This window comes from Balaenoptera physalus (genome assembly GCF_965194825.1).
Source record: "Balaenoptera physalus genome assembly, chromosome: 20".
NCBI lineage: Eukaryota > Metazoa > Chordata > Mammalia > Artiodactyla > Balaenopteridae > Balaenoptera > Balaenoptera physalus.
Window position 1 is genome coordinate 12,988,236 of NC_138901.1, and position 27,563 is coordinate 13,015,798.

At 49.3% G+C, this 27,563-nt stretch overlaps 1 protein-coding gene across 2 annotated transcripts; it reads right to left on the bottom strand.

Annotated features, from left to right (window-relative positions):
• On the bottom strand, positions 1-27,563 carry RAB40B (RAB40B, member RAS oncogene family). Of its 2 annotated transcripts, XM_082442157.1 has the most exons (7): positions 27,186-27,563; positions 5,359-5,419; positions 3,780-3,840; positions 2,855-2,932; positions 1,934-2,156; positions 1,157-1,205; positions 1-1,039 (listed from the first exon to the last, which is right to left on the bottom strand). In XM_082442157.1, exons 1-7 carry the CDS (start codon positions 27,325-27,327, stop codon positions 673-675), a joined length of 981 nt encoding a protein of 326 aa, XP_082298283.1. In that variant the 5' UTR covers positions 27,328-27,563; the 3' UTR covers positions 1-672. The 2 variants fall into 2 exon arrangements, with proteins under 2 accessions (XP_082298283.1, XP_082298284.1); XM_082442158.1 differs by lacking the exon at positions 1,157-1,205 and having other exon boundaries at positions 27,186-27,560.

A 27,563-nucleotide genomic window follows, 5' to 3' on the forward strand; every position in this document is an offset into this window, starting at 1 on the left:
CAAGAAGCAAGTATACTTTTTATTGTTGAGAAACATTTTCTTAAACAACAGTGTTCACTTCACTCTTAGCTGAAACTTCAGGCTTTGAGTGACATTTTCTTGCCGATCTGGACCTGGTGTAACCGTGCTGTGCTATGTTCGCTGTAACTAGAGATATCTTTGGCATTTTCTTCCCTTAGCTTCATAATTCATGGAACATCTTGTACAAAAAAATGTAGATTTACGGAAAAATATGCATATAAATCACTTATTAATCCCAAAACGTAGTAAATAACATAGCAAAAACTTGATCAAATCCGTTTCATACACAAGCTGGACAGATCTGTTGTGCCTAAACTCTAACTTATCTGTGGCGTTTTATAAATTAGTGCTTTGACATTAAAAAGGAGGTTTACAAAAAGGCCCTGCGTAATGTCAAAGACTCTAATTTCTCTCTCTATCCTTGCTTTTCATTCTCTAGAATTTATACTCATCACACGCATGTCACCATTCTTATAAAAAGCAGTTATTTTAAGAAAAAAATTGCACTGCAATCATGATCTAAGTAGCATTCAAAATTCCATGTTACCGAGAGAAGGGCGTCCCTTTATAAACACATGTCTGAAACAAGAGCCCCACGCCTGTCCACGCAGACATGTCAGGTAAGCGGGGTACCGGCCGCAGTTTCATTGCTCAGGGCTGCGTGGTCACCGTGACATTGGCGGGTGTCTGCATCCAGAGCGGCCTCCTGCCTCCCACCCGTGCCACTCCTCTGCCTCGCGCCCTCCTCAGGAGACTTTGCAGCTGTTTCTGGTGCAGTGTCTTGGGGGGCTCTGGGGAAGGTGGGTGGCCTTCGCTTTTCGGAGGCTGGTCCTCTTGTGGCCGGAGCTGGTGGTGAGGGAACAGGGGCGGCCGTGCATCACCCTGGCATTCAGGCCGCTGGCCATCGAGAAGGACTTGAGGTGGCTCCTGAGGGCCGTGGGCAGCGGCAGCCTGTCCACCAGGTGCACGGGCGTGCAGGACACCACTGCCCGGCAGCACAGCTCCTGCAAGCTCAGTACTTGGGAAAGAAAAGAAAACCTGTTTCACTTGTGTTGTCCTGGGCACGGGGCCAACTCAGGGGCAGCCACACACCTGTCCGCCCTCCCCTCTGGGACTCTGGGGCAAGATGTCCCACCCTGTGCCCACGTGCAGTGATTGGAGATGGATGGTCCTGCTTTCATCACCTTAAATACAGTTTGTCCCCAAACTTGAGACCCCCACCATCTCTCCCTCTAGGTCTGAGAGGTGAGTGGACTACCCAGCGATGGCCAGTGAGGTCTCCTCAGGACTAACGTGACCAACTTTTGGGGTCGGAGACCAAGGGCTTCAGGAGACGTGCTTCCCCAACTGAGTAGCTGACACCAAAAACGTGTGTTATCAGCTTTATAAACACGTATTGGAGAACACACCAGAAAAGCAAATGCTGTCATTTATGTTTCGCCTACGTCGTTCGTTCTGTGAGTCAGGGTCCCTGCTCAGATAGAGAGGGGCTCCCAGGGGCCTGCTGGGAGGAGGAACGGCATCTCACCCGTGATGCAGTCGGGACACCCCTCAACCCCTGGAGGATCAGACAGAAGAAACACGACCCAGGGCTTTGGCTCCTTTTGGAATCAAGGTCCTAACAAATAACGTTCAGAACAGTGCTTCTCAACTGGGGGCGATTTTGACTCCCCAGGACATTCGGCAAAGTCTGGAGATATTTGTGGTTTTCACAAATGGGGGCAGGGAGACCAGGGATGCAGCTCACCCACAGCACACACAATGCCCCCACCAGAGGACACTCCATCCAAAATGGCACTAGTGCTGAGGGGCAGAAGCCCTGATTTAGGAGAATGGAGACAGTGGCCCGGGGAATGGGTCCTGGGAGGCTGAGCGCTGGCGGGGCTGCAGGGTGGGCTGGACGGACACCTACCCTTGCTTGGCTTCCAGAGCCGGTCCATCCCATGCCGCAGCAGCACGATCCTGGCCAGCTCCATAAAGGACTCAGTGATGTTGAAATTGCACAGCGGGCTGACCTCGAAGAATGTCACACCCAGGCGCTCCGCATAGGCCTGGGCCTGTTCCGTGGGGACCTGCCGCTTGAAGGCCAGGTGCAGGCGGTTCCCCACCAGGATTTTAGGGACCCCCGGGGCGTGCTAAAGGGTGACAGAAGGGCAAGGAAAGTGGGTCCCGTGCAGGCTTTGTTGTTGGTACCATGGGTGTCCCGGGGTGAATGGTGTCCACCCAGAACCTCAGAATGTGTCCTTTTTTGGAAATAGGGTCTATGCAGATGTAATTAATTAAGATGAGATCTTGGGGTGGGCCCTAAATCCAGTCACTGTGTCCTTATAAGGAGCGGAGAGGACATAGGACACACAGGGAGGAAGCCACGTGATGGTAGAGCAGAGACAGAGTGACACGTCCACAGGCCAAGGACCAGGGACTGTCGGCAACACCGGAAGAAGGAGGCAGGAAGGATCCTCCTCTCGAGTGTTTGGAGGGATCGCGGCCCTGCCAACACCTCGCTTTTGGACTCTGACCTCCAAAACTGAGAGAATACGTTTCTGTTGTTTTCAGCCACACAGTTTGTGGTGAGTTGTTACGGCCACGCCAGGACACTCACACAGTGGGTGGGACTGACCACTCCACGTCTCCACTGGCAGCTGGGCCGGTCAGGGTGCCAGCAGGCAGCAGCCTGGTCACCAGCTGTCAACCTACCTGACTGCATGCAGGGCCCGATCCTGTGCTGGGAGGTGATGCGTCCTCCTCCCTGTGGCTGGAGCCTTGTGCCCTGGCCGCCCCAGCCCTCCCCCCCTCACAGGGCCACATGGACGGAGCCCTGGCCATGCCATACCTCATTGATCTCCTTAATCCACCGGTCGATGCCATCAAAGGACCAGCGGTTTGCGATGTCATAGACCAGGATCACACCCTGGGGGAGGCACAGTCACTTGTGGACAGTCTGGCTGGCATGCAAGCCACTCAGGCACACACTCACAACCAGCTAAATAGCCAGTTTACTTATGTTAACACAAAACATATTATTTTGATTTGTCTGCCAAATGTAGCAGTTATATGATCACTTCCAGTGATATTTCATAAGCTCATTGATAAACCCTCAAATGTGAATGTGAGTTGGGGACTGGAATTCAATTCCCCACATTCATGAGCTGGTCCAGGGACACGGAATGCGGGGGTACTGCAGAGCCCACCCACCTGGACAGAGGGCTCTCACATACGTACAGACACACACGCACATGAACACGGCGCACACACAGCCCACATGCCTGCATATTTATGTACACACACGTGTAGATACACGTGCCTACACACTGCTCATGCACACGTACATACAAATGTAACACATGCACACACACATCCCTGATGCTGAGGGCTTGGGAGCCACCAAACAGTCCATGGCACACTTTTAGACTCTGGCATCAACTTGTATGTGAGCTAATTGCCTTGTCCTCCAAGTATCCATTAAAGAACATTCCAAAAGTCATTATTCAAAGTCAGTTTGAGGGACTTCCCTGGTGGTCCAGTGGGTAAAACTCCGTGCTCCCAATGCAGGGCCCCGGGTTCGATCCCTGGTCAGGGAACTAGATCCCACATGCATGCCCCAACTAAGAGCCCGCATGCTGCAACTAAGAAGCCTGCATGCCACACCTAAGAAGCCCATGTGCTGCAACTAAGAGCCAGAGCAGCCAAAATAAATAAATTAATTTAAAAAAAAAAAAAAACAAAGTCAGTTTGACCTCCCGGTTCAGGGGTCTTACCTGTGCGCCCCGAGAGTAGGAGCGGAATATGGTACAAAATCTTCCCTGACCCGACGTATCCCTGGAAAAGATGTTGGAGGTCTGTAAGAAGAAATCACTGCTTCCCGACAACAAGGTTTTTGAACTTGGGAGCCAGAGCAAATGCATTTTACAGTTGTCAGTTGGTGGCCATCCCACAGAAAGTCCGAGCCCCCAACAAGACATTGGGCACTTTATCCCTGGAGAGATCTGGACATTGGGATGTCCTTTTGGGCTCATTCTCTTTTCTAATTATTTAAAAAGTCAACTAGAGAAAATAGTGATGGGTTTCAACATAATAATTCTGACATTTCAATAAGTCTAAGTTTTTAAAAAGTTGTTTAATTTGGAGATAAAGCTGTGTAGTAAGGAATGTGAGTCTACACTGGGGGAGAAATAGGCCAAAGGATTTGGTGGGGTCACTCCACTTCCAATTAACTCTAAAAGATCATGGGAATCCCCTGGCCAGTCCAGTGGTTAGGACTCCTAGCTTTCACTGCCAAGGGCGTGGCTTCAGTCCCTGGTCAGGGAACTAAGATCCTGCAAGCCATGTGGCACAGCCAAAAAAATAAATAAATAAAAATAGAAGGTCACGTGAAGTCAGCCCTGTGGATGCATCCCTATGTTCATCAATACAAGGAAGTGACCCGGGGGTGCATTAACTAGGATAAAGAAGAATAGCACTTCTGGGATCGACTCTGCCCTGTGTGGGGGAATTTACTAAGATGGACCACCAGGATCAGGCAAGGGGGCCTCGTTTTAGACGCCGAGGAAAAAGGAGCAGCTGTTACAACAGTTTTCTGAGTCCTGTACAAGTTTGGGTTGAGAGGGGAGCCCTCAGGAGGTCTCCCGGGAGGGAGGAAGGGAAAAGAGACTTGAGAGTCAGCAGTGGGAAGGGACAGGGTCATTGAGGGGACATCGTGGAGAGAGGCTTCCTGGCCCAGACTTGGGGGCTGACTGCTCCTGATTAGGGGCAGATGAGGGTGGGAGAAGGGGCTCCCGGCCACTGCAGACACTTGTGGCTTGGGGAGAGGTCTGGCATGGGCAGGCGGGAGAAGGGAACCATGCAAGTGACCATGCAGGTGGTCCAGGAGAGGGGATGACACAGGGGCTAGTGACAGTGGTCAGGAAAGCCACATGGGTTGGGGGCAACGCAGGGATTAGTCACAGCAGGAAAACCCTAGTCCCCCACCCCCAGAACTGGAGGGGCAGGGGTGTGACCAGAGTCTCAGAGCCAGGGCTGCCTGGAGTGGGGACCAAGAAAGAGACCCAGTCCAGAGCTAGGCGACACCCTGACCTCTTGCCCTCCCACCCTCCACCCTCCGTCCTGTTGATCTTGGTCACGACACACAGCCCCTCTGGGCACTAGAGAGGCAGAAGCAGAAGCACGTCCACATGCTCTGGACAGGCTCCAAGGCCCACACAGATCTCATCTCCCTCGGGGGGCACTGGGTCAGGCTGGGGCTGAAGCAGTGGATATTCCCACAGGTGGTACCAGAGCCCCCGAGGGCCTGGACAGACCCGCCCTGTGCTCAGGGGCCGGGCAGGACCCCTGACTCACCAGAGCTGCAGCTTCACCCGCCGGCCGTCCAGCAGGATGGTGGTGGTCTTGTAGTCGATGCCTGTGAAAGAGGGTCAGGGTGGCTTAATGCAACGCACTTCCGCAGTTAGGCTCAGGTAAAAGGTGCAGATAAACTCTCTCACGTTGGGGGAGAAAGGACTTCCCGCCAGTGCAGATCCAGGGCTCACAGAGACGGCTGGGCTGGGCCCTGCTCAGACCCTCCCCTCGCCCACCGGCCTTGCCCACTTGCTCTGTGGAGCGGGGCCTCCAACCTCCCTCCACTCCTCCCTCACCACCACTGCCTCCAGCTCAGCGCCCAGGCCCCCGCCACTGCCCAAAGGGTGGGCAAGCAGGAGCCCCCTGCACCGTTCAGCAGCTGGCTCCACGCATGGCCTGCTGGCCCCGGGTTTGCCGAGTGGCTGTGGGCAGCCCACTCACACACCCTTGTCTCCGCTGGACTCAGGGCTAAAACACGGAGATAGTTTCCCCCAAGTTATCACACTAAGAATGTAAAGTAAAAACGTGTAGAATATGAAATTAGGTATGAAGTATTATCTCAGCTATGCAAAGACAAAACGTGTGTACGTATGTGCACAGGGGTGATGAAATAAAATTCATGTTTTATGGCAAGACAAGAAAAACTTAAACATAATAAGTTTTTCTGCCCTTACGGGCCTCCTCGCTCCCTTTTAATGTGTATTGTGTGTGCATCTGCATTGACCAGACCTCCTTAGGAGACAACATTCCTTCTTAATTTTGTAAACCGTCAGGATGACCTGCTCAGCACTTGATAACTCCTCAGGAGATAACCTTCCTTCCTAATGTTGTAAGGGGTCATGATGACCCAGTTTTGCTTTGGAGGAGCAGACCTGGATGGTATAAACTATCAATATGTCATTTGATGTATATCCTTTTGTCTCAAAAACGTCTATAACTGTACTTTGACCTCTGACAGTTTTCAGAGCTTTCTGAAAGACTGTCTCCCAGGTTATAATCCTCAGGTTGGTGCAAATAAAATTTTCCATTCCTTTCTTAGACCAACTATTGATTAATTTTTTCATCAATATGCATGGCGTAGTCGGCAGGATATCAGAGACGCCCACCAGAGGATACCTGGGGTCTACTCTAAACTGGTGCTCAGTACTAGCCCTTTGAGCCCCACCTGCTTGTTGGAACTCCTCAGGTGTTCCGGTGAGTTCTCCTGATAGCCAGATCTCATTATTTAAGTGATGATCCTACAAATTTTATTCAAGCTTTTTTGTACTTAAGACTTGGAGTCTTAAGGGGCACCAATGCATTTCCTTGGCAGGGTCCTAGGGGGATCTAGGCAGGAGGCCCCGGGAAACATAGGTGGCTGGAGTTTCGTTAAATGTGGCTTAAATTAAAAACAAACAAAACAAAAAAAAAAACAAGTTGATATATGGTCTGAGCAAATGGTTTGCCAGTGAAACAAGAGACAGCTTGCTCAGCCTCAAGAACAAGGAACACCTGCTCCTTCCGGCCACAAGGTGTCCTCAGGTGACTGAGAACCTAGTGGAAGTATCTGGGGATCAATCTTCCAGATGTGTAGCAGTACTACAGCAGATCCCACTACAACAATTAAGTAAATGCTGCTCTTCCAGGGACGCAGGAGATAAAGGCTGATCACCTAGTGCTCCAAGCACCCACAGCAGTTTTAGACTGTCAGAGGGAGAAACCAAGACATGTGAAAGAGCCGAACCGACCCTAGCGTAATTCCTTGGAGAGCTTGACTCAGAAGTAGCACCCACAACCATACTGTCCTCAGAAAGTTGTTCAGATCATATCTTTTCTCTGAATTAGGCAACCAAGTTGATAATGGGAAATTGTGCTTCAAAGGTCAAACAGCTCCTGAATGGACAGCCACCTATGGTGATACCAGCTGGGTTTATATAGAGCTGATGCTTGCAAGTGCTTACCTAACTGGGAATCAAAGGAAACCCCCCCCCCCCCAAAAAAAGGAAATCCCGCCCTGAAATGACCAAGCTGGATTCTTTTTTGGTATTCCAAACTGATTTTTCCATGAACAGTCAGAAGAAGCCAGCAGAGGGTAATTTCTTACCATGTCAGTCAATCTCCTGGACCCCTGCCCACAGGGTCTACTGGAAACAAGAGTGGTAAGAGCTTTTCTTTTTTCTAAAATTGGATTAGCAGCAGAAATTATTTGTAGGGCTATCTTCTTGGATCCTTTGAATTGGAAAGACTCCTAAATATTTGTAGGGCTAGCTTCTCGGATCCTTTGAATTGGAAAGACTCCTAAATTGGAAAGCTCTCATCTTAAACTATTGTACCTATTTTAATTGGTATGCAAAAGCCCCAAAAGGCTTCAAAATTCCAAAATAGCCTCATTTAAGGATTTGTTGTAGAAGGCTAATGAAAGATTGATCATATAAAAGGTACCTACAATAAAAGACTATAAAACTGCCATTACTACTATTCCATCCTCCTTTTTTTTTCTTTTTTAAATTTTTATTCATTTATGTATTTTTTGGCTGCATTGGGTCTTTGTTGCTGGGCGCGGGCTTTCTCTAGTTGTGGCAAGCTGGGGCTACTCTTTGTCGCGGTGCGTGGGCTTCTCATTGCAGTGGCTTCTCTTGCTGCGGAGCACGGGCTCTAGGCACGCAGGCTTCAGTAGTTGTGGCACACGAGCTTAGTTGCTCCGCGGCATGTGGGATCTTCCCGGACCAGGGCTCAAACCCATGTCCCCTGCATTGGCAGGCAGATTCTTAACCACTGTGCCACCAGGGAAGTCCCTAAATGGTTATCTTTAGAAATGGGACCACCTGAGGTTATAGGTGAGCCTCTTGGGGTCAAAGGTTGAACTGAGGGCCATAGTGAAAGAATTTCTTAAACCCAGGGAAGATCCTCAAAAGGTTTTGTAAATGGATTACCAAGATGGGAGGCCACAGGTCTGTCTACACCTGTGACCATAGCTGATATTCAGAGCCTGATAGGAAAAAAAAATTTTTTTTGGCCTTCTCCTCTAAGCTAAATGAAGGAAAGAAAAACATTCCCACATAGGTGGATGAGTATGTCGGTACTTTGATATCCTTTAGGTGGCCACCCAATTATCTGAGGAATTAAAAACAGCTGTCCTTGTTTTAGAACTCTAGTGTTTACAGGACCAAAGGTGTGGCTCCAGAAACAGCCCAAGGCCCACCAATCCTTTTACCACTCCCATAATCTACCCTATTTATCTTAAGTAAAAAAAAAATCTGGCTTTAAGGGAAGAAAGAAAATCCTCCCAGGAGAACTTGCGTTTTTCCTCCTCTGCCTTTGAGATACAAATGTTCTATCCAGTCTTCTCCTGGAGCTCTTATCCAGGCCATCTTCTTTAATGCAGATTTCAGGAAAGTAACTCTTTTGTTTTTTTTTTAATATTAATTTAATTTAATTTGTTTTTGGCTGCATTGGGTCTTAGTTGCGGCACGTGGGATCTTCACTGGGGCAGGTGGGATCTCGCTGCGGTGCACAGGCTCTTCGTTGTGGCGTGGGCTTCTCTCTCTCTAGTTGTGGCGTGTGGGCTTAGTTGCCCCACATCATGTGAGATCTTAGTTTGCCGACCAGGGATTGAACCTGTTTCCCCTGCATTGGAAGGCAGATTTTTTACCACTGGACCACCAGGTAAGTCCCTCAGGAAGATAACTCTTATCCAAAGGAAAAAACAAAAGAGGGATAGGTAATTTGGAACTTGATTTGTCAAGGGCAATACACATCTTAAATGTCTTTTCCATAAATATTAGTAAAAAGGATTTAGCCATCTAAACAGGTGACCTTGATTTGTTCCATCTGCAAGAAACCCAATTTGAATCCAACATCTTTTGTAACTTACGTGTTTTACATTATTGTACCTGATTCATGGCTGAAACTCTGGAATGGGAACTGGGGTCTCTGTTTGTGTCTGTGTGTCTGTATGTATCTGTAAATGTGTGTGTTGTAGACGTGTGGCATTGCCAAAATTAATTTATAAAAGAGCTCTATTTAATTGGCTTAAAGGATAATAAGCACTTATACAAATACTCAAATATAAAAGAAATGAACCCAAATGAACTTCAGGATCACATGATCTAGGGTTAATTTTTAATGAATGAAAACAAGTTTGAGTTTATTGGTTTAATTATAAAGACATATCTTTTTTTTTTTTTTTGGCCACGCCACGCGACATGCGGGATCTTAGGTCCCCGACAAGGGACTGAACTCGCCCCACTGCAGTGGAAGTGCAAAATCTTAGCCACTGGACCACCAGGGAAGTCCCAATATAGACATACCTTTAAAGTCATCAACATTAAGTATATACTACTTTGTATGTAGGTTTACCAGAAATCAAATAAGATCGTATAATTCCTGTCACAAAATTTGTCAACAAGAAAAATAACCTGATGTGATGAAACTTTCAAGCAAATTAAATGTAAACGAGATAAGAGCTTTTAGGTGAACTCTTTAGGAATGATTATGTTTTAGGACTGTCTACTTAAAAATAGTTTCTCCATTTTTTGGCAGTTTTGATTACACTTTATGTAACTTATAAAGTGATAGTTTCTTGCCTTTCACACTGTGTATCACCTACTCCTACTAAGATAATGATATCTAAACAAATTGAAACTATTGATCACATCTACAGTTCTCCATAAATTAATGAACATCCACGATACACATGCTTCCTCCCCAGGTGGAAATTAACCTTCGCACAGAAGAATCAGGGATGGGGCGTACGTGGGGAGCAGCTCTGGGGAGAAGGAACAGTGGAGAGAGTCCAGAATGGCTCATCCTCAGGATCTAGCCTGAAACCAGGCCCACCCCTCAACCTGTCGGTTACGTAAGGCCACAAACTCCTTTTTGCTTAAGCTTCTTTGAGTTGACTTTTTTGTTTGCACCAAAAAATGCCCTGACAGAAAACCCATGTAGCACAGTGACTGGAGAGAGGGACAGAGGAAACCTGACACACAAATCCTGGAAAAGCTGCGGAAGATATATTTTAACATCTTCCCAAAGCAGAGCACAATGCCTCCCACACCCCAGAATTTCACTAATAGTGAACATGTATTTAAAAGAAAATCTACAGGAATTCCCTGGTGGTCCAGTGGTTAGGGCTCCGCCCTTTCACTGCCGAGGGCGTGGGTTCAATCCCTGGTCAGGGAACTAAGATTGTGCAAGCCGCGTAGTACGGCCAAAAAATAAAAATAAAAGAAAATCTAACTCAATGATAATGATCTAACTATTAACATTCAGGACCCAAACTGAACTGACTCTGGTGGTTGTTCCCACCAGGACAGCCCTGCCGGGTCACCTGCCCTCGGCACACTGATCCTGACGCCCGGGACCCTGAGGCATCCTCCCAGAGCCGCGTGTGCTTTGGAGACCCAGGCCCACTCGGTCTCCATCAGTGTTAGTATCCTTTAGAGCTGCAACCCGGCCTACTTCCCTCCATCTGTTCAGCTGTGCACTCCCATGGAAGGCACCTCCTTTGAATTGGGGACAGGGCAGAGCAGGGGAGGTCCGGGGGTGGGCGATAAAGCTTGAAAAAACACTGCCCACCCCCACCCCCCATTTGATCTGTAGGGTGGAAAATGGGAACGGAGATGGGCTAGCCCCCTGGGGACCCCACAGGTCCCCCACGTAGCACTGTGAAGACCCTGCAGGGAGAAGCTCTGTGGTGCATGGGATCAAATCCCAGTCCTGATGACCAGCGGCTTCCTCCCTCTCCCCGTGCCTCAGTTTCCCTGACAGCTCACGTCTGGTACCTGCCGCCAGCAGTGGCCTCAACTCAGCACAAGCTCCATTCTTCCCCAGGCCTTTGGGTCCCAGGACATAAACCCTCTGTCTCAGCTGTACCTGCCACAGAGAAGCCCCCAAATTCCACCCATTCACGCCAGGTTCGAAGTCCCATTGGGAGAAGAGTCTCTTTTTTCATACACTTATTTATTGAACCGTTTTCTTTTATGTTCCTCCTGTTATGTGTTTGCTCTGTTCCTATTTACTGTATTTCCTCTTCTCTGTTACTTCATGTTTTTGACAGTACTGGTGTCAGTGTTAGGGTCAAAAGGTGTAACGCACATTCGCTGCACTGAGCTAATTCACCAAGAAGTCTGTCCATCAAAATAAAATAAAAATACACAAAAGCTCCTAGAACAAAGCCTGTTGGAATGTTCACTGAGTGAGTCAGGACAACAGAGACAAGAAGAGAGATAATTTTAGCCTGAAAAACAGCAAATGTCAAATGCCAAGACACTCCCTACACTTTGAGGCCGTGTGATGTATAAATAATCTATTTCAGCTCATCCAGCACCTGCCGAATTCTATCTCCTCGAGCAAGAGGACGCAAACATGTAAATACTGGTTAAGTATCATTGACAAACATATTCATCATGAGGACCTGACTTTTGAGAATGTGTCTTATGTTGAATTAAAGTATCAGAAAGCAGGGTGCTGGCTGCCAGGGGCGGGGGAGGGTCCAGGTTTCCATTTGGCGGGTGAGAAAAATGTTCTGAAATAAGAAAGTTACAGGGTCGTGAATGTACCAAATACCACTGAATTGTTCACTTTAACGTGATTAATTGTATACTATGTGAATTTCACCTCAAAAGAATGTATATATATATGTCCTATCCAGAGACTGACTCTGGCCTGGCTTCCCTAATCAGAAGGGCACTTTGCTGGGAGATGTTGGGGTGCCTCGCAGGACCGAGGTGGCAGGAGGGCTGCATAATGGGGCTCAGGATGGGAGAAGCAGGGAGACCCCAAGGCTGAGGTACAGGCCCAAGCTTCACCCATGGCCAAGGCCCAGAGCCTGCCCCTGCGGGGCTGCCTCCCGTTTCTAAATGGTTCTAAAAGTGAGTCATGCATTTTTTTTTTTTTTTTTTTTTTTTGTCTGCGTGGCATGTGGAATCTTAGTTCCCTGACCAGGGATGGAAGCGGTGCGAAGCGCAGAGTCTTAACGACTGGACCCCCAGGGAAGTCCTGCAAGTCATGTTTTAAATGGGCATTTGAAGTGTGTTCATCATATGAGAATCCCACACAGAGAGCAGTTACTGAAATCAGCACCAGTCCCCCTCCTCTTCAGAATCTACCCCACTCCTTTTTGAAAAGGAAAGTATGTTCCCTGCATGTTTCTCCTTCCTGGTTTTTCTCTGTGAATTAGCAAAGCGGTGTGACCCAGGTGCTTCCAGGCTCCTCGTGGCCTGGCGGCCCCAGCTCACCCACACAGCTCCCAGCTCTTAGCTGCCTGAGCCGCTCACTCCCCACTCTGGGGGCTAAACCCTCCCACTCCCTCCCTGGCAGGGACAGGACCACTGTCATGCCTGCCTTGTTCCCTAACGGCCTGTGTCCGTGCTGAGCTGCTGCGTCCAGGTACCCTGTGAAATCCCACAGCAAGGACAAGCCCCACCAACCAGATACCGGCGGGACCCGGCACATCATCCCTCATGAGTGAAACTGGGGAGTAACCCAGAGCCTTCCCTAACCATCGCTCGGGTGTGGCCAGATGATAGCCCCCTCTTTCCAGAGCCCCGACACCTCAGAGGGTCCCAGTCCCTTCAAATTGCAGGGCTGCCCCTGCCAGGTCTCGAGGTCACCCTGAACCTGGACTCAGGCTGAGGCAGGAGATAGATGGGCCCCAGGCTGAACAGTTTCTCCCCTGTGGACAGAAACTCCATAAAAGCAGGATGATGGAGGAGGCTGGGCCCTGCCCAGATAAGAGATAAAAGACCACATATTCCTCATTCTTGAAGTCAAGGAGACCTCCCCGACTACACATGCACAGAAAGGCTCCTTGGAGGTCAAAAAGGGAGGGGGCGCCACCCCATAGTAAGTGATGTCAACTACCCATAGGCCTCTTCGCTAGAATCCATGTTGGCTAAGAGATGCGCACACACACATGCGAGGACCCTGAGATAAACCAAATATAGATTCAGAACCAGGCAAAGCAAGATGATTGCCAAAGGAAACCTGGAAGAAATGCCCCATAAAAGTGATTCAAACTACCACAACGGCGCAACTGTCTCTCTGAGCCCGCCCGTGTGTCTATCCACACGTACCGTACTATTTTTCCTCCTAATGAACACTTTACTTGCCTCACTACTTTCCGTCTCTATGTGGAAACTCATTTCTACACAGCGATGGGTCAGGGCCTTGTCACTGTCCATTGGTCCCTGGTGGTCTGGTGGCCAGGATTCAGGGCTCTCACTGCCACCGCCCGACCTCAATCTCTGGCCGGGAACCGAAATCCTGCTTCAAGCCGTTGCAGGCTGAGGCCACCCGAGATCAAGGCCAGCAATAGGGTTCAGCGGTCAGGCCAGGAGGGGCCTCCCCCCGCCCTACTTTGGACAGCCCAACAGTCTGGGTGACACTGCCAGGGAAAGCATTGCCATCCTCCATGAAAAAAAAAAGGGTGGTGGGACTTCCCTGGTGGCACAGTGGTTAAGACTCTGTGCTCCCAATGCAGGGGGCCCAGGTTCAATCCCTGGTCAGGGAAGTAGATCCCACATGCTGCAACTAAGAGTTCGCATGCCACAACAAAGGAGCTGGCGAGCCGCAACTAAGGAGCCCACAAGCCACAACTAAGACCCAGCGCAACCAAATTAAAAAAAAAAGTGGGGGTGCATCTTTGATTTTAAAGTGCAGTTTTCTGATATCAGCACCCCTTTTTCCTGCCTGTCCCACAGTGGGGGCCCTGCAGGCTCTGCCATCTACCACCTCCAGTCCAGGCAGCTCTGCTCACTTGGGTGGTCAGCCCCCAGGTGAGCTGTGTCAGGGAAGCAGAGCTTTATTTTCAGTAGCACCCCTGTGCGAATACATCCAACCAAGGAGGTGCCACATGTCTTCAGAAGGAGCCCGAGCCCCTGCTGATTCAATCTCCTACTTTCATCCCTTGGGAGCAGCAGAGGCTGAGACCACCTGCTGTGTGTCAGGGGAAGGAAAGGACCTCACTGGAACCACACACGGAGGCTCTCGTCACTGTTTGTGATCACGACCAGCCGAGCAACTGTCCCAAAGCTGGACGGCAAACCAGGCCACCTGTCCATGCTCTGGAGGACAGTTTCGGATGAGCTGCCCTGAGCTTGGAGAGCCCATGCCACCTTCTCTATTAGCCCGAAAGATGCAGGGACCTCATTTTATATTCAGTAACTGTGGTCTCAGGACACTAAATGTCAGAGAGGGTGAGAGGCTAGACAGACACCTATGCAAGATCTGTATGCTAAAAGCTATAAACCACTAGTAAAATAAATCGAAGAAGATCTAAATAAGTGGAGAGAAATACTGTGTTCATGGATTGATAGACCCAGTATAGTTAAGATGGCAGTTCTCCCCAAATGGATCCACAGATTCAGTCTCAAAGACCCTAGCAGGATTTTTTGGGGCGGGGGGGCTAGAAATGGACAAAGCTAAATTTTATTATTTATTTATTAAAAAAAAATTTTGGGCCCACCTTGTGGCTTGCGGGATCTTAGTTGCTCAACCAGGGATTGAACCTGCACCCTCTGCAGTGAAAGCACAGATTCCTAACCACTGGACTGCCAGGGAATTCCCAAAGCTAAATTTTGCATGGAAAGTTAAAGGAATTAGAATAGTCAAAACAATTTTGAGGGCTTCCCTGGTGGCGCAGTGGTTAAGAATCCGCCTGCCAGTGCAGGGGACACGGGTTCGAGCCCTGGTCCTGGAAGATCCCACATGCTGCAGAGCAACTAAGCCCGCAAGCCACAACTACTGAAGTCCATGCGCCTAGAGCCCATGCTCCGCAACAAGAGAAGCCACTGCAATGAGAAGCCCACGCACCATGACGAAGAGTAGTCCCCGCTCACCGCAACTAGAGAAAGCTCGTGCGCAGCAACGAAGACCCAACGCAGCCAAAAATAAATAAATAAATTAAATAAATTTAAAAAAAAAATCAATTTTGAACAAAAGGAACAAAGTTGGAGGACTCACACTACCCAATTTCAAGACTTACTACATATTTAAAGTAGTCAAGACAGTGTGATAATGGCATAAAAATACACAACAGAAAAATGGAACAGAACTGAGATGAGAAATAAAGCCACACAAATATGGCCAATTGATTTTTGTTGTTGTTTTTTTAAAGATTTATTATTTATTATTTATTTATTTATTTATTTTTGGCTGTGTCGGGTCTTAGTTGCGGCACATGGGGTCTTCGTTGCAGCATGCAGGATCTTTAGTTGTGGTATGTGGGCTCTTTGTTGTAGCGTGAGGGCTTCTCCCTAGTTGTGGCATGCGGTTTTTCTCTTCTCTAGTTGTGGTGCGCAGGCTCAAGGGCGGGTGGGCTCTGTAGTTGTGGCGCAGGTTCTAGAGAGCATGGGCTCTGCAGTTTGTGGCACACAGCCTCTCTAGTTGAGGCGCGCGAGCTCAGTAGCTGTGGTGTGCGGGCCTAGTTGCCCTGTGGCATGTGGGATCCTAGTTCCCTGACCAGGGATCGAACCTGCGTCCCCTGCATTGGAAGGCGGATTCTTTACCACTGGACCACCAGGGAAGTCCCTGGCCAAGTGATTTTTGACAAAGGTACAAATCAGTGCAATAGAGAAAGCATACACTTGTAACAAATGGTGCTGTAACAGCTGGGCATCCCTACGCAAAAGTAGTGAACCTCAGTCCATACCTCATGTTATATAAGAAATTAACTCAGGGACTTCCCTGGTGGTCCAGTGGGTAAAACTCCGTGCTCCCAATGCAGGGGGCCCAGGTTCGATCCCTGGTTGGGGAACTAGATCCCTCATGCGTGCCACAACTAAGAGTTCGCATGCTGCAATTAAGAGCCCACATGCCGCAGCAAAGATCCCGCAAGCCGCAACTAAGACCCAGAGCAGCCTAAATAAATAAATAACTAAATAATAAAAAAGAAATTAACTCAAAATGGGTCACAGTCATAAATGTAAAACTAAAACTTCTTTAAGAAAACACAAAAGAAAATCTTTGTAACCTTAGGCAAAGTGTTCGGCAATGATTTCTTATATACAACACCAAAAACATGGTCTATAAAAGAATAAATTGATAAATTGGACTTCTTCAAAATTAAAAACATCTGCTCTTTGAAAGATACTTAATGGAAAGAAAACCCACAGACTGGGAGAAAATATGTGCAAAACACATTTCTAATAAAGGACTTGGATCTAGAATATATTTAAACATCCTCAAGACTAGATAATAAGAAAACAAACAACTTAAAAAAATTTTAATGGGCAGAAGAGTTGAAAGACACTCACCAAAGAGAATACCACGTAGATGGCAAATGAGCAGGAAAAGATGTTCAACCTCGTTAGTTGTTAGGAAATGCAAATTAAAATTACAATGAGAGATCACTGCACACCTATTAAAATGGCTAATATTGAGAAACACAAAATAAAAAAATACTGACAATACCAAGTGCTGGTGAGGACACAGAACAACTGTACCCCTCATAGGCTGCTGGTGGGAATGAAAAATGGTCGGGTCAATTTGGAAACAGTTTGGCAGCTTCTTTTTTTTCTTTTTTTTAATACTTATTTATTATTTATTTATTTAGGCTGCGATGGCTCTTAGCTGAGGCATGCAGGATCTTTAATTGTGGGATGCGGACTTCTTTAGTTGCAGCATGCATGCAGGATCTAGTTCCTTGACCAGGTATCGAACCTGGGCCCCCTGCATTGGGAACACAGAGTCTTACCCACTGGACCACCAGGGAAGTCCCCGGTTTGGCAGCTTCTAATAAAGTTAAACATACACGTCATATGACCCAGCAATTCCACTCCTAGATATTTACCAAGTTCACACAAAACGCGTATGCAACTGTTTATATCAGCTTTACTCACAGATTGCCGAAGACTGGGAAGCACCCAGACATCCCTCCAGGGGTGGTTGGACAGCCCGCTGTGGTCTGTCCACGCGCTCAGCAGGAAGAAAAGGTGAAATTGTGCACAACACAGAGGGATCTTAGAGGCTCGTGCTGAGTGCAGAAGCCAGCCCACACGCTGTGGGAGCCACTCCACGACCTTCTCAAGGGCAGACCACAGAGTCGAGGACAGATGGGTGGTCTGCAAGGCAGGGGTGCCATTCCTGCCCCAGGGCCCAGCCAATGGGGCGAGGAGCCGACAGGGGCGAGGGGTTCCAGGCCTGAGGCTGTGAGAAGAGGGGCTCCCACTGGGGCCTGGGTCCCAGCTCTTCCTCAGGAGAAGGAAACTGTCCATATTGGGAGTGTCACTACCTGTATTGGGTTGCATAGTGTCCCCCGAGGGCTTCCCTGGTGGCGCAGTGGTTGAGAATCTGCCTGCCAATGCAGGGGACACAGGTTCGAGCCCTGGCCTGGGAAGATCCCACATGCCGCGGAGCGACTAGGCCCGTGAGCCACAACTAGTGAGCCTGCGCGTCTGGAGCTTGTGCTCCGCAACAAGAGGCCGCAATGGTGAGAGGCCCGCGCACCGCGATGAAGAGTGGCCCCCACTTGCCGCAACTAGAGAAAGCCCTTGCACAGAACCGAAGACCCAACACAGCCAAAAATAAATAAATAAATAAATAAATAAATAAATAATAAATAAATAGTGTCCCCCGAAATCCATGTCCACCTGGAACCTATGAATGGAAACTTTTGTGGAAATAGAGTCTTTGCAGATGTCATCAAGCTGAGGTCACACTGAATGAGGGTGGCCCCCCATCCAGGACCGTCTTGATAAGGATTTGGAGGCAAACAGGGAGAAGCAGAGATTGAGGTGATGCTGCCACAAGCCAAGGGACAGCAAGGGTGCCAGCAACACCTGAGCTGGAAGGCTCAAGGACAGACCTTCCCCGGGAGTCTTGGCGGGGGCGGGGGGAGTGCAGCCCTGCTGACACCTTGATTTCGGACCTCTGACCTCCAGGATGGGGAGAGTGTGCATTTCTGTTGTCTTAGGCCATCCCCCACTGCCGCCCCAGTTTGTGATAGTTGTGAGAGCAGCCCTAGGAAATGATGCACCATCAACAGCAACATACCTCCTCCCCCCACTGCCCTCTCCCACCGCCCTGTGCTCCAGATGGTGCTCCAGACAGAAGCTCAGGGCCCCCGCAGGGCTGACAATGTGGGCTTTTGCCTCTCAGACACCAGGCCAACAGGACACTATTTAAGCCCATGGCCACTCAGCAGTGGTCTACCTTCTAGATTTTACTTCCAGATGGAGTTTCTCCACCTGAGAGAGAATTTAATATTCTTCACACTTATCAATTTATTTTTCCTGTTAAGATAATAGCTTTTAACCTTACGTATCAGGGTCAACTAGACTTTAATATGTGTAGTTATGATTCTACCTCTGTAAACTTTTTTTGCTTTTATTTTTAATCAAACAAAATGCCAGTCCTGTCACGAGTCAACATAAGATTCAAATTCATGAGTAAACTCAGCTGAGTCACATTTAGGGGAGGGTAATTCATTAATTATTAGCTTCAAGAGGTAGGAATACACAACTCATATAAACAGAAAAACAGCCTGAGTGTCACTTTGGCTGAGGAAACCCCAGGATCAGTTAAATGGCCTGTGTGGTTCTCCACCAACAGCTTTGTCACAAGCTATTTGGCACAGCTATGGCACAATCTCCCAAGAGATGGCCAGCAGCAGGTGGTTTCGGGTGGGAAAGGCCGGCATCCAGAGAAAGATTAAGAAGCCAGGCACAGAGTCCCGGGGCCAGAACTGCTGTGATCGGCTGCCGGGCACAGCACAGATGCCAGGACAGGTACCTTCAAAGACTGGGGGCCCTGATGTTTTCCATCTCTTGATTCTAGAAGCATGCCGATCTCTCTCTCTACCCGCCAAGTCTTAGAAAACAAGTCACGCTGTAAGGCCCCATTAATCAAAATCCCAGGTCTGTCGCACTCAAGTCAGAAGTCCCCACAGCAGCCTGAAGGTGACAGGGGCCTGGGTACCAGATTCTAGACTTTGCAACATGTTAAAAAGAGGTTAAGACCTGGAATGCCAAAAACACTTGAGAAAATACAAACCACGGGGCCAAATTCTCAGAAATGTAATTGATTACCATTATAAAGTCCCCAAAAGGCAAAGCATGCTGTGACAAAAATAAGACCACCTAAAAAGACAAGTTGTTCATATTAGCAGACTGACGAAATGCTGGAGGCATCTTAAGCCAGAGCGGTGCAGTCAGACCAGCTTCAGGAGCCCCTGGAGGCCCCGCCAATGGGTGGGTGGACAGGGAATCTTTCTCCTGGAGAGAAGGAGGGGGAAGGCAACCCAGATCAAGTGGGGAATTTGGTTGAGGCCTCCAAGGAGGCAAGCCCACTTCTGAAGAAGGTAAACCCTGAAGATGTCACTGAAGCTATTATCTTATATCAGGACCCCTTTAAATTGCCTTGTTTGTGGATCTGACAAAATCTACATAATGGATATTTTTAGGTCCAAACCCCTCCGGTGCTGCAGCTCTTCTGCTTCTGCTTATACACAATTCACTCTTTGTAGCCAATTAAGCTAAAGAAGCCTGGAAAGTTTGAAACAAAGGTTCAAAACAATCTCTTAATGTGAAGTGAACCCACAGCCTGCAAATGCTTGGTGACACACCAGCCACTTCCCCATGCCTTGCCGCTTCTCTTCACCCCACACAACCGGCCACATCGAACCTGAGCTCCTGGGCCAGCAAGGAGTGAGCAGGTGTGGTTGGCAGGACCCAGGCAGGACCTCGAGGCTGTGCCTCCCCACTGTGCTCACCCTGCAGCCACTCAGGCGTCCTGTGCCAGTGACAGAGGACACAAGGGGTGGAGGGTGGGCCTCTGGCCCCAGTAGCTGAGTCTCTGTCTGGGAGGAACCTGGGCTGGCCGGTTCTGAGTCCCTCCCTGCCTGTCACCTGAAATCAGGTTCGCTTTGGGCTGGGGGCTGCAGGGGTCAGAGGTGAGACTAAAGGGGCTGTCACCACCGCAGAAAGGAGACCCCACAGGACACAGGGGAAGTAGGGCTGATTCAAGGGCTTTTAAAGAGAAAATCTGATATAAATGCAATTTTATCATTTTCAAATACATGGAAGTATTTATGACATAATTTTAAAAACCCAATGCATTAAATTTATTGAGTGCTCACAAGGGGTACCGAGGGAGGTGAAGGAGTTACACCAAGAAGAAGTAGGATAAAACACGACTCGACTCTCAGTTCAAACTTGAAAGTGATGACTTTATAAATCGTGTTTTGAATCTTAAAGTGGTTGCCCAGGGAAACTGGCAGAGTAGCTTTAAGCTGCCTACAGCATCTAGAAGGCAGCGGGAGAGTGCATGAATCTCCTGGTGGAAAGACCGTCAAAGGCAAAGAGAAAGGACAAATAACCTATCTCACGAGATGATTCTTCTATACTCTCAATAAGTGGGAGTTATTATTTTTATCTCTTGGCAAAAATGAAACTGAGAAAAAAAAAAAAATGAAACTGAGAAAGGAAGATGGGATCTTCCTGCTGGGAAAAGGAAGCTGGAGAAATAGCCAAAAGGGAGTAGTCAGAGAAACAGTGAGTCTCCTGCTGGGAAAAAAACTAGGAGGCGAGAGATTGCAGCCTTTGGTGTCAGTTTGATCCACTTCCCTCTCCCATCACTAATGAAATGAGCAAAATGTAGAAACTCAGCAATCAGGGAAGGAAAGGGTATGGACCTGGTGCCGGGAACACCCCAGCTGGAGCCCAGGGGAGACCCAGGATTAACAGAAGGCAGAGACCAGCTGCTGAGGCCTTCTTTCTTTCCTTTCTTTTTTTTTTCTTTTTTACATCGTAAAGTACCGAGCTGATCTCCCTGTGCTATGCTGCTGCTTCCCACTAGCTAACTATTTTACATTCAGTAGTGTATATACGTCGATGCTACTCTCACTTCACCCCAGCTTCCCCCTCCCACCCCATGTCCTCAAGTCCATTCTCTATGTCTACATCTTTATTCCTGCCCTGCAACTAGGTTCACCAGTACCTTTTTTTTTAGATTCCATATATATATGCATTAGCATACGGTATTTGTTTTTCTCTTTCTGACTTACTTCACTCTGTATGACAGACTCTAGGTCCATCCATGACGCCTTCTTTCCACTTCTGCCTGGAGCAGGACTTCCGAGGGGAGAGGAGGCGGGACTGGGCACCAACCCACCGGACAGAAGTGAGGCTCCAGGGCCAGCAGGGGCCCGGCAGGACCAGGAGTGTGCACGTCACCCGTGGAAGGGGAGGACAGCTCCCTGGGCAATGGGCCACCCGGCAAGGGGTCTGCGCAGCCCACACTCCCCCTCCTGCTCCTCCCGGAGCTCAGGTTACAGGACAGGGTCAGGAACCCAAGGGCCCCTCCCTCCAACAGTAGGCTGAGAGGAAAACAGAAGGTCCAGCTTGGAGAAGCCAGGCCTCACCAGACTCTGTCAGAGCACAGAATACGTGCAGGCGGATCTGCCTGGGGGTGAGCAAGACACAGGGAAATGCAGCAGCGCCACCTGCAAGCACTGGGCAGACCCAACTGCAAAGGAGAAAGCATGCAGGTGGGAGGCTGTGCGGTCCCTGGGCCGCGACAAGGGTGACAGAGCAATGCCGGGAAAGGGGGTCTCCCACTGCATATCTACTTGGAAAAGAATGTGTCTTGACCCCTCCCCCATCCCTCATCCCAGCGGGATGGCAGCCACCAACGTCAGAGGTAAGACGGTGGAGCCTCAGGGGACAGCCCCACCCTGGGACAGGCAGAGACTTGCTCAACACACCCAGAGTCCCTGCCAGGAACACCCATCATTTATTTGGACTGTGTTAAAATGAAGGGCTTCTGTTCTTAGAAATACTATTAATGGAGTGAAAGGCAACACAGACGAGCGTAGATACTCACAATACATATTTCTGACAAGGGATTCACAGCCAGTATACATTTTTCAAACACTCCTACTGACCAGTAAAATAAATTCAACCTAATGAAAAATGGACAAAGGTGTTCAATCTCATTAGTCATCAGAAAAATGCAAATTCAACTACACTATACTTTCCAGAATGGTTAGAATGCAAAACAGCAAGAACCAAATGTTGGTGTGGATGTGGGCAAACAGGACTCCCGATCTTTGCAGTGAGAGTGTAAACTGAAAACAATTTTGGAGTATCTTCTTAAGTTAAACATATGCATACCATAATACTCAGCCACCCCAGGTTTAGGTCTATTCTGACAGAAACGCATCTTTTGTACTCTAAAGACGCACAGTGGGAATGTTCACTCCAGGACTAATCACAACAGCCAGAAACTGGAAACCACAGAAATGCCAACCCCAGCATGATGGGTAAATAAACAGATCGCAGTACGTTCACACCAGGGATATCATAAACCTTCCACAGCCATACACAACCCAGGAGAGTCTCACACAACAGGAGCAAGAGAAGCAGTCACATTACAGCTCTCACTTCTACACAGAATGAATGAGACAAAAGTGGCCCATGTTGTCAGAAGCCAGGCCAGCGGTGAAGCTGCGGGGTGTCATGGCTGGGGGAGGGCTGGGGGCCCAGGGGCCTGTTGGTGTTGTGCTTCCTGGGTGCTGGTTGCATGGGCGTGTTAGCTTTGTGAAAATTCACTGAGCTATGCAATTACAATAGGTACACTTACCTATATGTAAATCATACTTCCATAAAAAGTTTAAAAAGGAAGGGAAAAGAGATAGAACCTAACTTAAAAGGAAATATGACCCCAGGAGCAGAAGGAAATTCATCCCAGTTACTTCATGCAATGGAACAACCTAATAAAAACATGCTGTTGGTAAAATAAGAGTTCAAAGGAGAGTTTTTAATCAAATGAATTTTTAAAGAATTCTTTAAAAATTGAAAAAAAGGAAAATTGTAAAAGTAAGGAAAAATTAGACACCAAAAGGACATCAATACTGAATTAACAAATAAGTTAGAACAGCTAGAAACAGTTTGCTAAAATAAAAATTACCAATAAATAGGAAAGCCTTGAGAGTACCACAGAAATGCAGAGAGAAAGACAAAAAGAACAAGGCACTTAGAAGACATGAATGGAGGACAGATAAAGGGCTTCCCTGGTGGCGCAGTGGTTGAGAATCTGCCTGCCAATGCAGGGGACACGGGTTCGAGCCCTGGTCTGGGAAGATCCCACATGCCGCAGAGCAACTAAGGCCGTGCACCACAACTACTGAGCCTGCACGCACCGTGATGAACGAAGACCCAACACAGCCAAAATAAATAAATAAAAGTGAAATTCTTTTTAAAAAAACAAAACACTAGGAGTCTTTAAAAAAAAAAAAAAAAAAAAAGGACAGATAAAAACAGCCCAACGTAAGAATAATCAGTGTAGTAGGCAGAATAATGGCCCACCAAAGAGATCTGTGTCCTAATCCCCAGAATTTGTGGATATGTTAGGTTACATGGTAAAGGGGAATTAAGTTTGCTAGTCAGGGATGAATTGGGAGATTGAGATTGACATATATACACTAATATGTATAAAATAGATAAGTAGTAAGAACCTGCTGTATAAAAAAATAAATAAAATAAAATTCAAAAATTCAAAAAAAACAAAGTTTGCTAGTCAGGTGACCTTAAATGACAGAGATTATCCTGGATCATCCAGCGGCCCCAGTGTGATCGCAAGGGTTCTTAAAAGTGGAGCAGGAGGCAGAGAGTCTACATCAGAATGATGAGATGCGAGAAAGGCCCCCCACCCCCACTGCTGGCTCTGAAGGTGGGGGAGGACCCACAAGCCAAGAGACACAGGCGGATTCTAGAAGCTGGAAAAGGCAGGAAAACAGACTCACTCCTAGCACGTCCAGAAAGGAACGCAGGCCTGCCGACCTTGATTTTAGCCTATGAGACTGTGTTGACAACCGACCCCCAGAACTGGAAGAGAATAAATTTGTGTTGTTTCAAGACATTAAGTTTGTGGCAATTTGTCCAGCAGCCACAGGAAACTAATATAACTGGTGTCCCTGAAATAGAAACACCAATAAATGGAACAGAAGATGTTTTAAGGACATAAAATAAATTTCCCTAAAATTAAAAAAGAAATCTGCAAATAGAAAGAGTACTCAGTGTACCAGGAGTTCAAAATGAAGCATTCAGCTCTGAGACATGGTCTGGTTAAGCTCATGAAATGAAGCAAAAAGAAGGAATCCGTCAGAAATTCATGAAGAAAATGCAAATCACCTACATGGGAAAAAAAATCAGCTGACTTCAGGCTTCCCCACATCCAATGGCAGAGGGTTGTGGAGCAATGCTTACAAAGGGTTGAGGGAAAGAAAACAGAAGCTAAGACTATTACACCCAACCAAGATACTGTTCAAAGATAGAGTCAGTGGACAGACACCGTCAGACATGAAAATGCTCAGGTGATACTCACGAGCCCTTCCTGAAAAATGACTGAAAATGAAATTAGCTAATTAGACAGACAGCAAAATAAAAGGACTACTGGTGAGCACAGAGTTCTCTAAAATGTTGAATTAACACTGAGCAATTGTGGGCACTGTAGCTACGATACAGAATTGGGTGTTAGGAACCTGGGCAACGTGAACATAACAGCACAGGCCGAAAACTCAGGTGGCGGGTAGAGGGGGATGGGTTGTGAGACTGAAATGCCCTCACCTTTCCTGCCAGAAGCACCCACATTGTTTCAAAGTGAAACGTATCTTTAAAAGAATAATGATGATGATTCCAATTTCTTACAATTTTTCATAATCTCTTTTCTTAATCCAAGAAGAATCTTTCCATAAACCAAAAACCCACATAGGGCACATCTATCATATCGGGTCTTTTCTGCAGTGTCTCAAGCCAAGCTGACAAAAAAACCTTTCGTGGAAAGTGTCTTTTTAGCCTAAATCCTCCCTCTGTGTCAAGGAAAAACCTTGAGAAGAAAGTGCTAACTAGTTGTTAGCAGTCTTGGTTCAGCACATAGAATGAAAGTAATGAAGCAGAAGCACCAAGCCTCTGTTCACATCAGCCAGAAGGACCTCCTTTTATAAATATATGTCCACATTCCTCCTATTTGCCCCTGCACTGTTCACCTACTACAGAACAGAAAACGTTCCACAGCCTGTTCCCCCAAACATACACAGGGCTTTATTTGCTGAATGTTTTGTTACTCCACCTCTGGCCCATCCATTCACTGAGTCCCAGGCGCAGAGGACACAGCCGTGAAGGAAACAGACACAGCCCCCACCTCCCACCCCCAGTTGAAACCCAGCGCTGCGCTGTCCAGCAGAACTCTGCCGTCTCACAAGTGGCTGTCCAGCACTTAAAATGTGGCTAATGCACACTTTTAGTTGTATTTCATTTTAACTACGTGTGCTTTAAATGTAAAAAGCCACACATGTGGTTAATGGCATCATCTTGGACAACATGGTTCTAGAATCAGAATCTGCATTTTCATAGGACTGGGGATGAATCTTACTGTGCACTGCAGCGTGAGGATGGATCCAGGTTTTCACCATCAGCTCATGCCCCCCATCTCAAACCTTCCCCAACTCAGTTTGCCACCCACTGTCTTCTCAATCCTACCCTGCCTGATCAGGACAGGAAGCACCCCCAGGCTGGCTTGAACATTAAGACTCCAGTCCCTGGGCTGCCCTTTTCGGCTCCCCAGGAACCAGACTGCAAGCCCAGGAGCAGCAGCGTCTGTGTTGGAAATGTGGCTCCCGCCCCTGAGATGACAGCTCAAAGGTCTCCTTACACAGCCACTCATTCTGCACCATCCAAGCAGCCTGTGGTGGGTAAAGACCTGTGGGACCGCAGAACACCTGGCTGTCCTCCCACCTCCTGGCCCAAGTTCCTGCCCACGCACTTTCCTATCCACCCCTCTTCTTTTCCTCCTAATGTCCACCCCCTCTCAGGGGCTGCTGCTCTCAAACCACAAACTTCGGGGACCCCCTGCCAGCTGCCCTCTGGGGGCTCTGGCCTCCCCTCACCCTGGGACCCACTCTCCTGCACTCTCTGTCGGTGCCTCCCTTCCTGCGCCCCAGGTCACGCTCCCTAGGGTCACTTGGGTTCCTTGCCCTCCCAGGCCTGTCTATCAGCGCAAGGAGCCCCTCTACACGTCACCCTGGAGAAGCCTCGAGACTTGTCCTCTGCGCCTTCTCTCCCTCCCCTTCCATCCGACCCACGAGCAGAGCCACCACCTGGGAGCCTGCACCCGCTGCGCTCCGATCCCACGCTCCTGTCCCCTCGCGCCAGCGCCGCACCCTCCACGCGTGCTTTCCAAACTAGTCGCGCACAAGTGCGGCCTCCCTGCGGGGCACCCCGGAGCAGCCCTGCAAACCCTTCTCCCCAAACCCGGGCTGCATGGCGGCACGCTCGCCTCCGCCTAGCCGTCACCCCCAGATCGGGAGGACCCCAGCGCCCTATCCAGCCGCTCGCTCCCGCCGCACGCTCTGCGTGCACCGGTCCCAGCCCCACCCCCATGAGCTGCCTGGGTCCCCCACGTCCGGGGTTGGGGAGGGGGTGCAGCCGGGGCTGCCCGCATAGTGCGGGCGGGATCCAGGCAGAGCCTGGACGTCCCTGAGCCCAGCGCCCCTTTCCCCGGGTCCGCGTCCCCTCTCTTCCCCGGTCCCCGCGCGCTCCACCGCCTCTCCTCCCCGCGCCTCCGCGACCTCGTTTTCCCTCCCAGGCCCTGCGCCCCCCGCTCCCCTGGCCAGCCGAGCGCTCCCCTGGCCCGCCGAGCGCTCCCCTCCGGAACCTCGCGCCTCCCCGGCCTCCCTGGCCTCTCGCTCCCCTCTTCGGCTCCGCTCCCCGGGCCCGCGTCCCCTCTCCTCCTCAGCCCCCGCGCGTTCCCCCCCCCCCTCCACTATCCTCCCCGGCCTCGCTCCCGGACCTGCGCCCCTCTCCTGCCAGGTCCCCGAGCGCTCCACCCCCACTCCTTCCCGGCCCGGTGCTCACCCGCGGGGTGGCCGTACGGGGACTCGGCCGCACCGTCCTGCAGGCTCGCCAGGATCTCGCCCTTGCCCACGTCGCTGTCGCCCACCAGCAAGAACTTGAGCAGGAAATCATAGGCGCGGACCGGGCTGCCCCCGGTGCTCATCGTGCCGCACCGGCGCCTGCGCCCATGCCCAGCCCGCGGGACAGCTCAGATGCGGCGGCAGAGAAGCCCAGCGCCGCGCTGGCCCCGCAGTCCTTGGAGGGCTGCTGGCCCCGCGGCCCCTGATGCCTGACAGCTCTCAGCCCCGCTCCGCCCAGCCATTGGCTGGCCGCAGTTGCTAGGGTGGCTGAGCGCGCTCACTGGCTGGCTGCCCGTCCATCTCGCTTTCGTCTCCGCCT

Coding starts and splice junctions, on each gene's coding strand:
- RAB40B (XM_082442157.1), bottom strand. CDS start 27,327: ATGAGCACCGGGGGCAGCCCGGTCCGCGCCTATGATTTCCTGCTCAAG. Junction 3,841..5,358: donor CGGGTGAAGCTGCAGCTCTG/GTGAGTCAGGGG, acceptor CATCTTTTCCAG/GGATACGTCGGGTCAGGGAA. Junction 2,933..3,779: donor CCTACTCTCGGGGCGCACAG/GTAAGACCCCTG, acceptor TGCCTCCCCCAG/GGTGTGATCCTGGTCTATGA.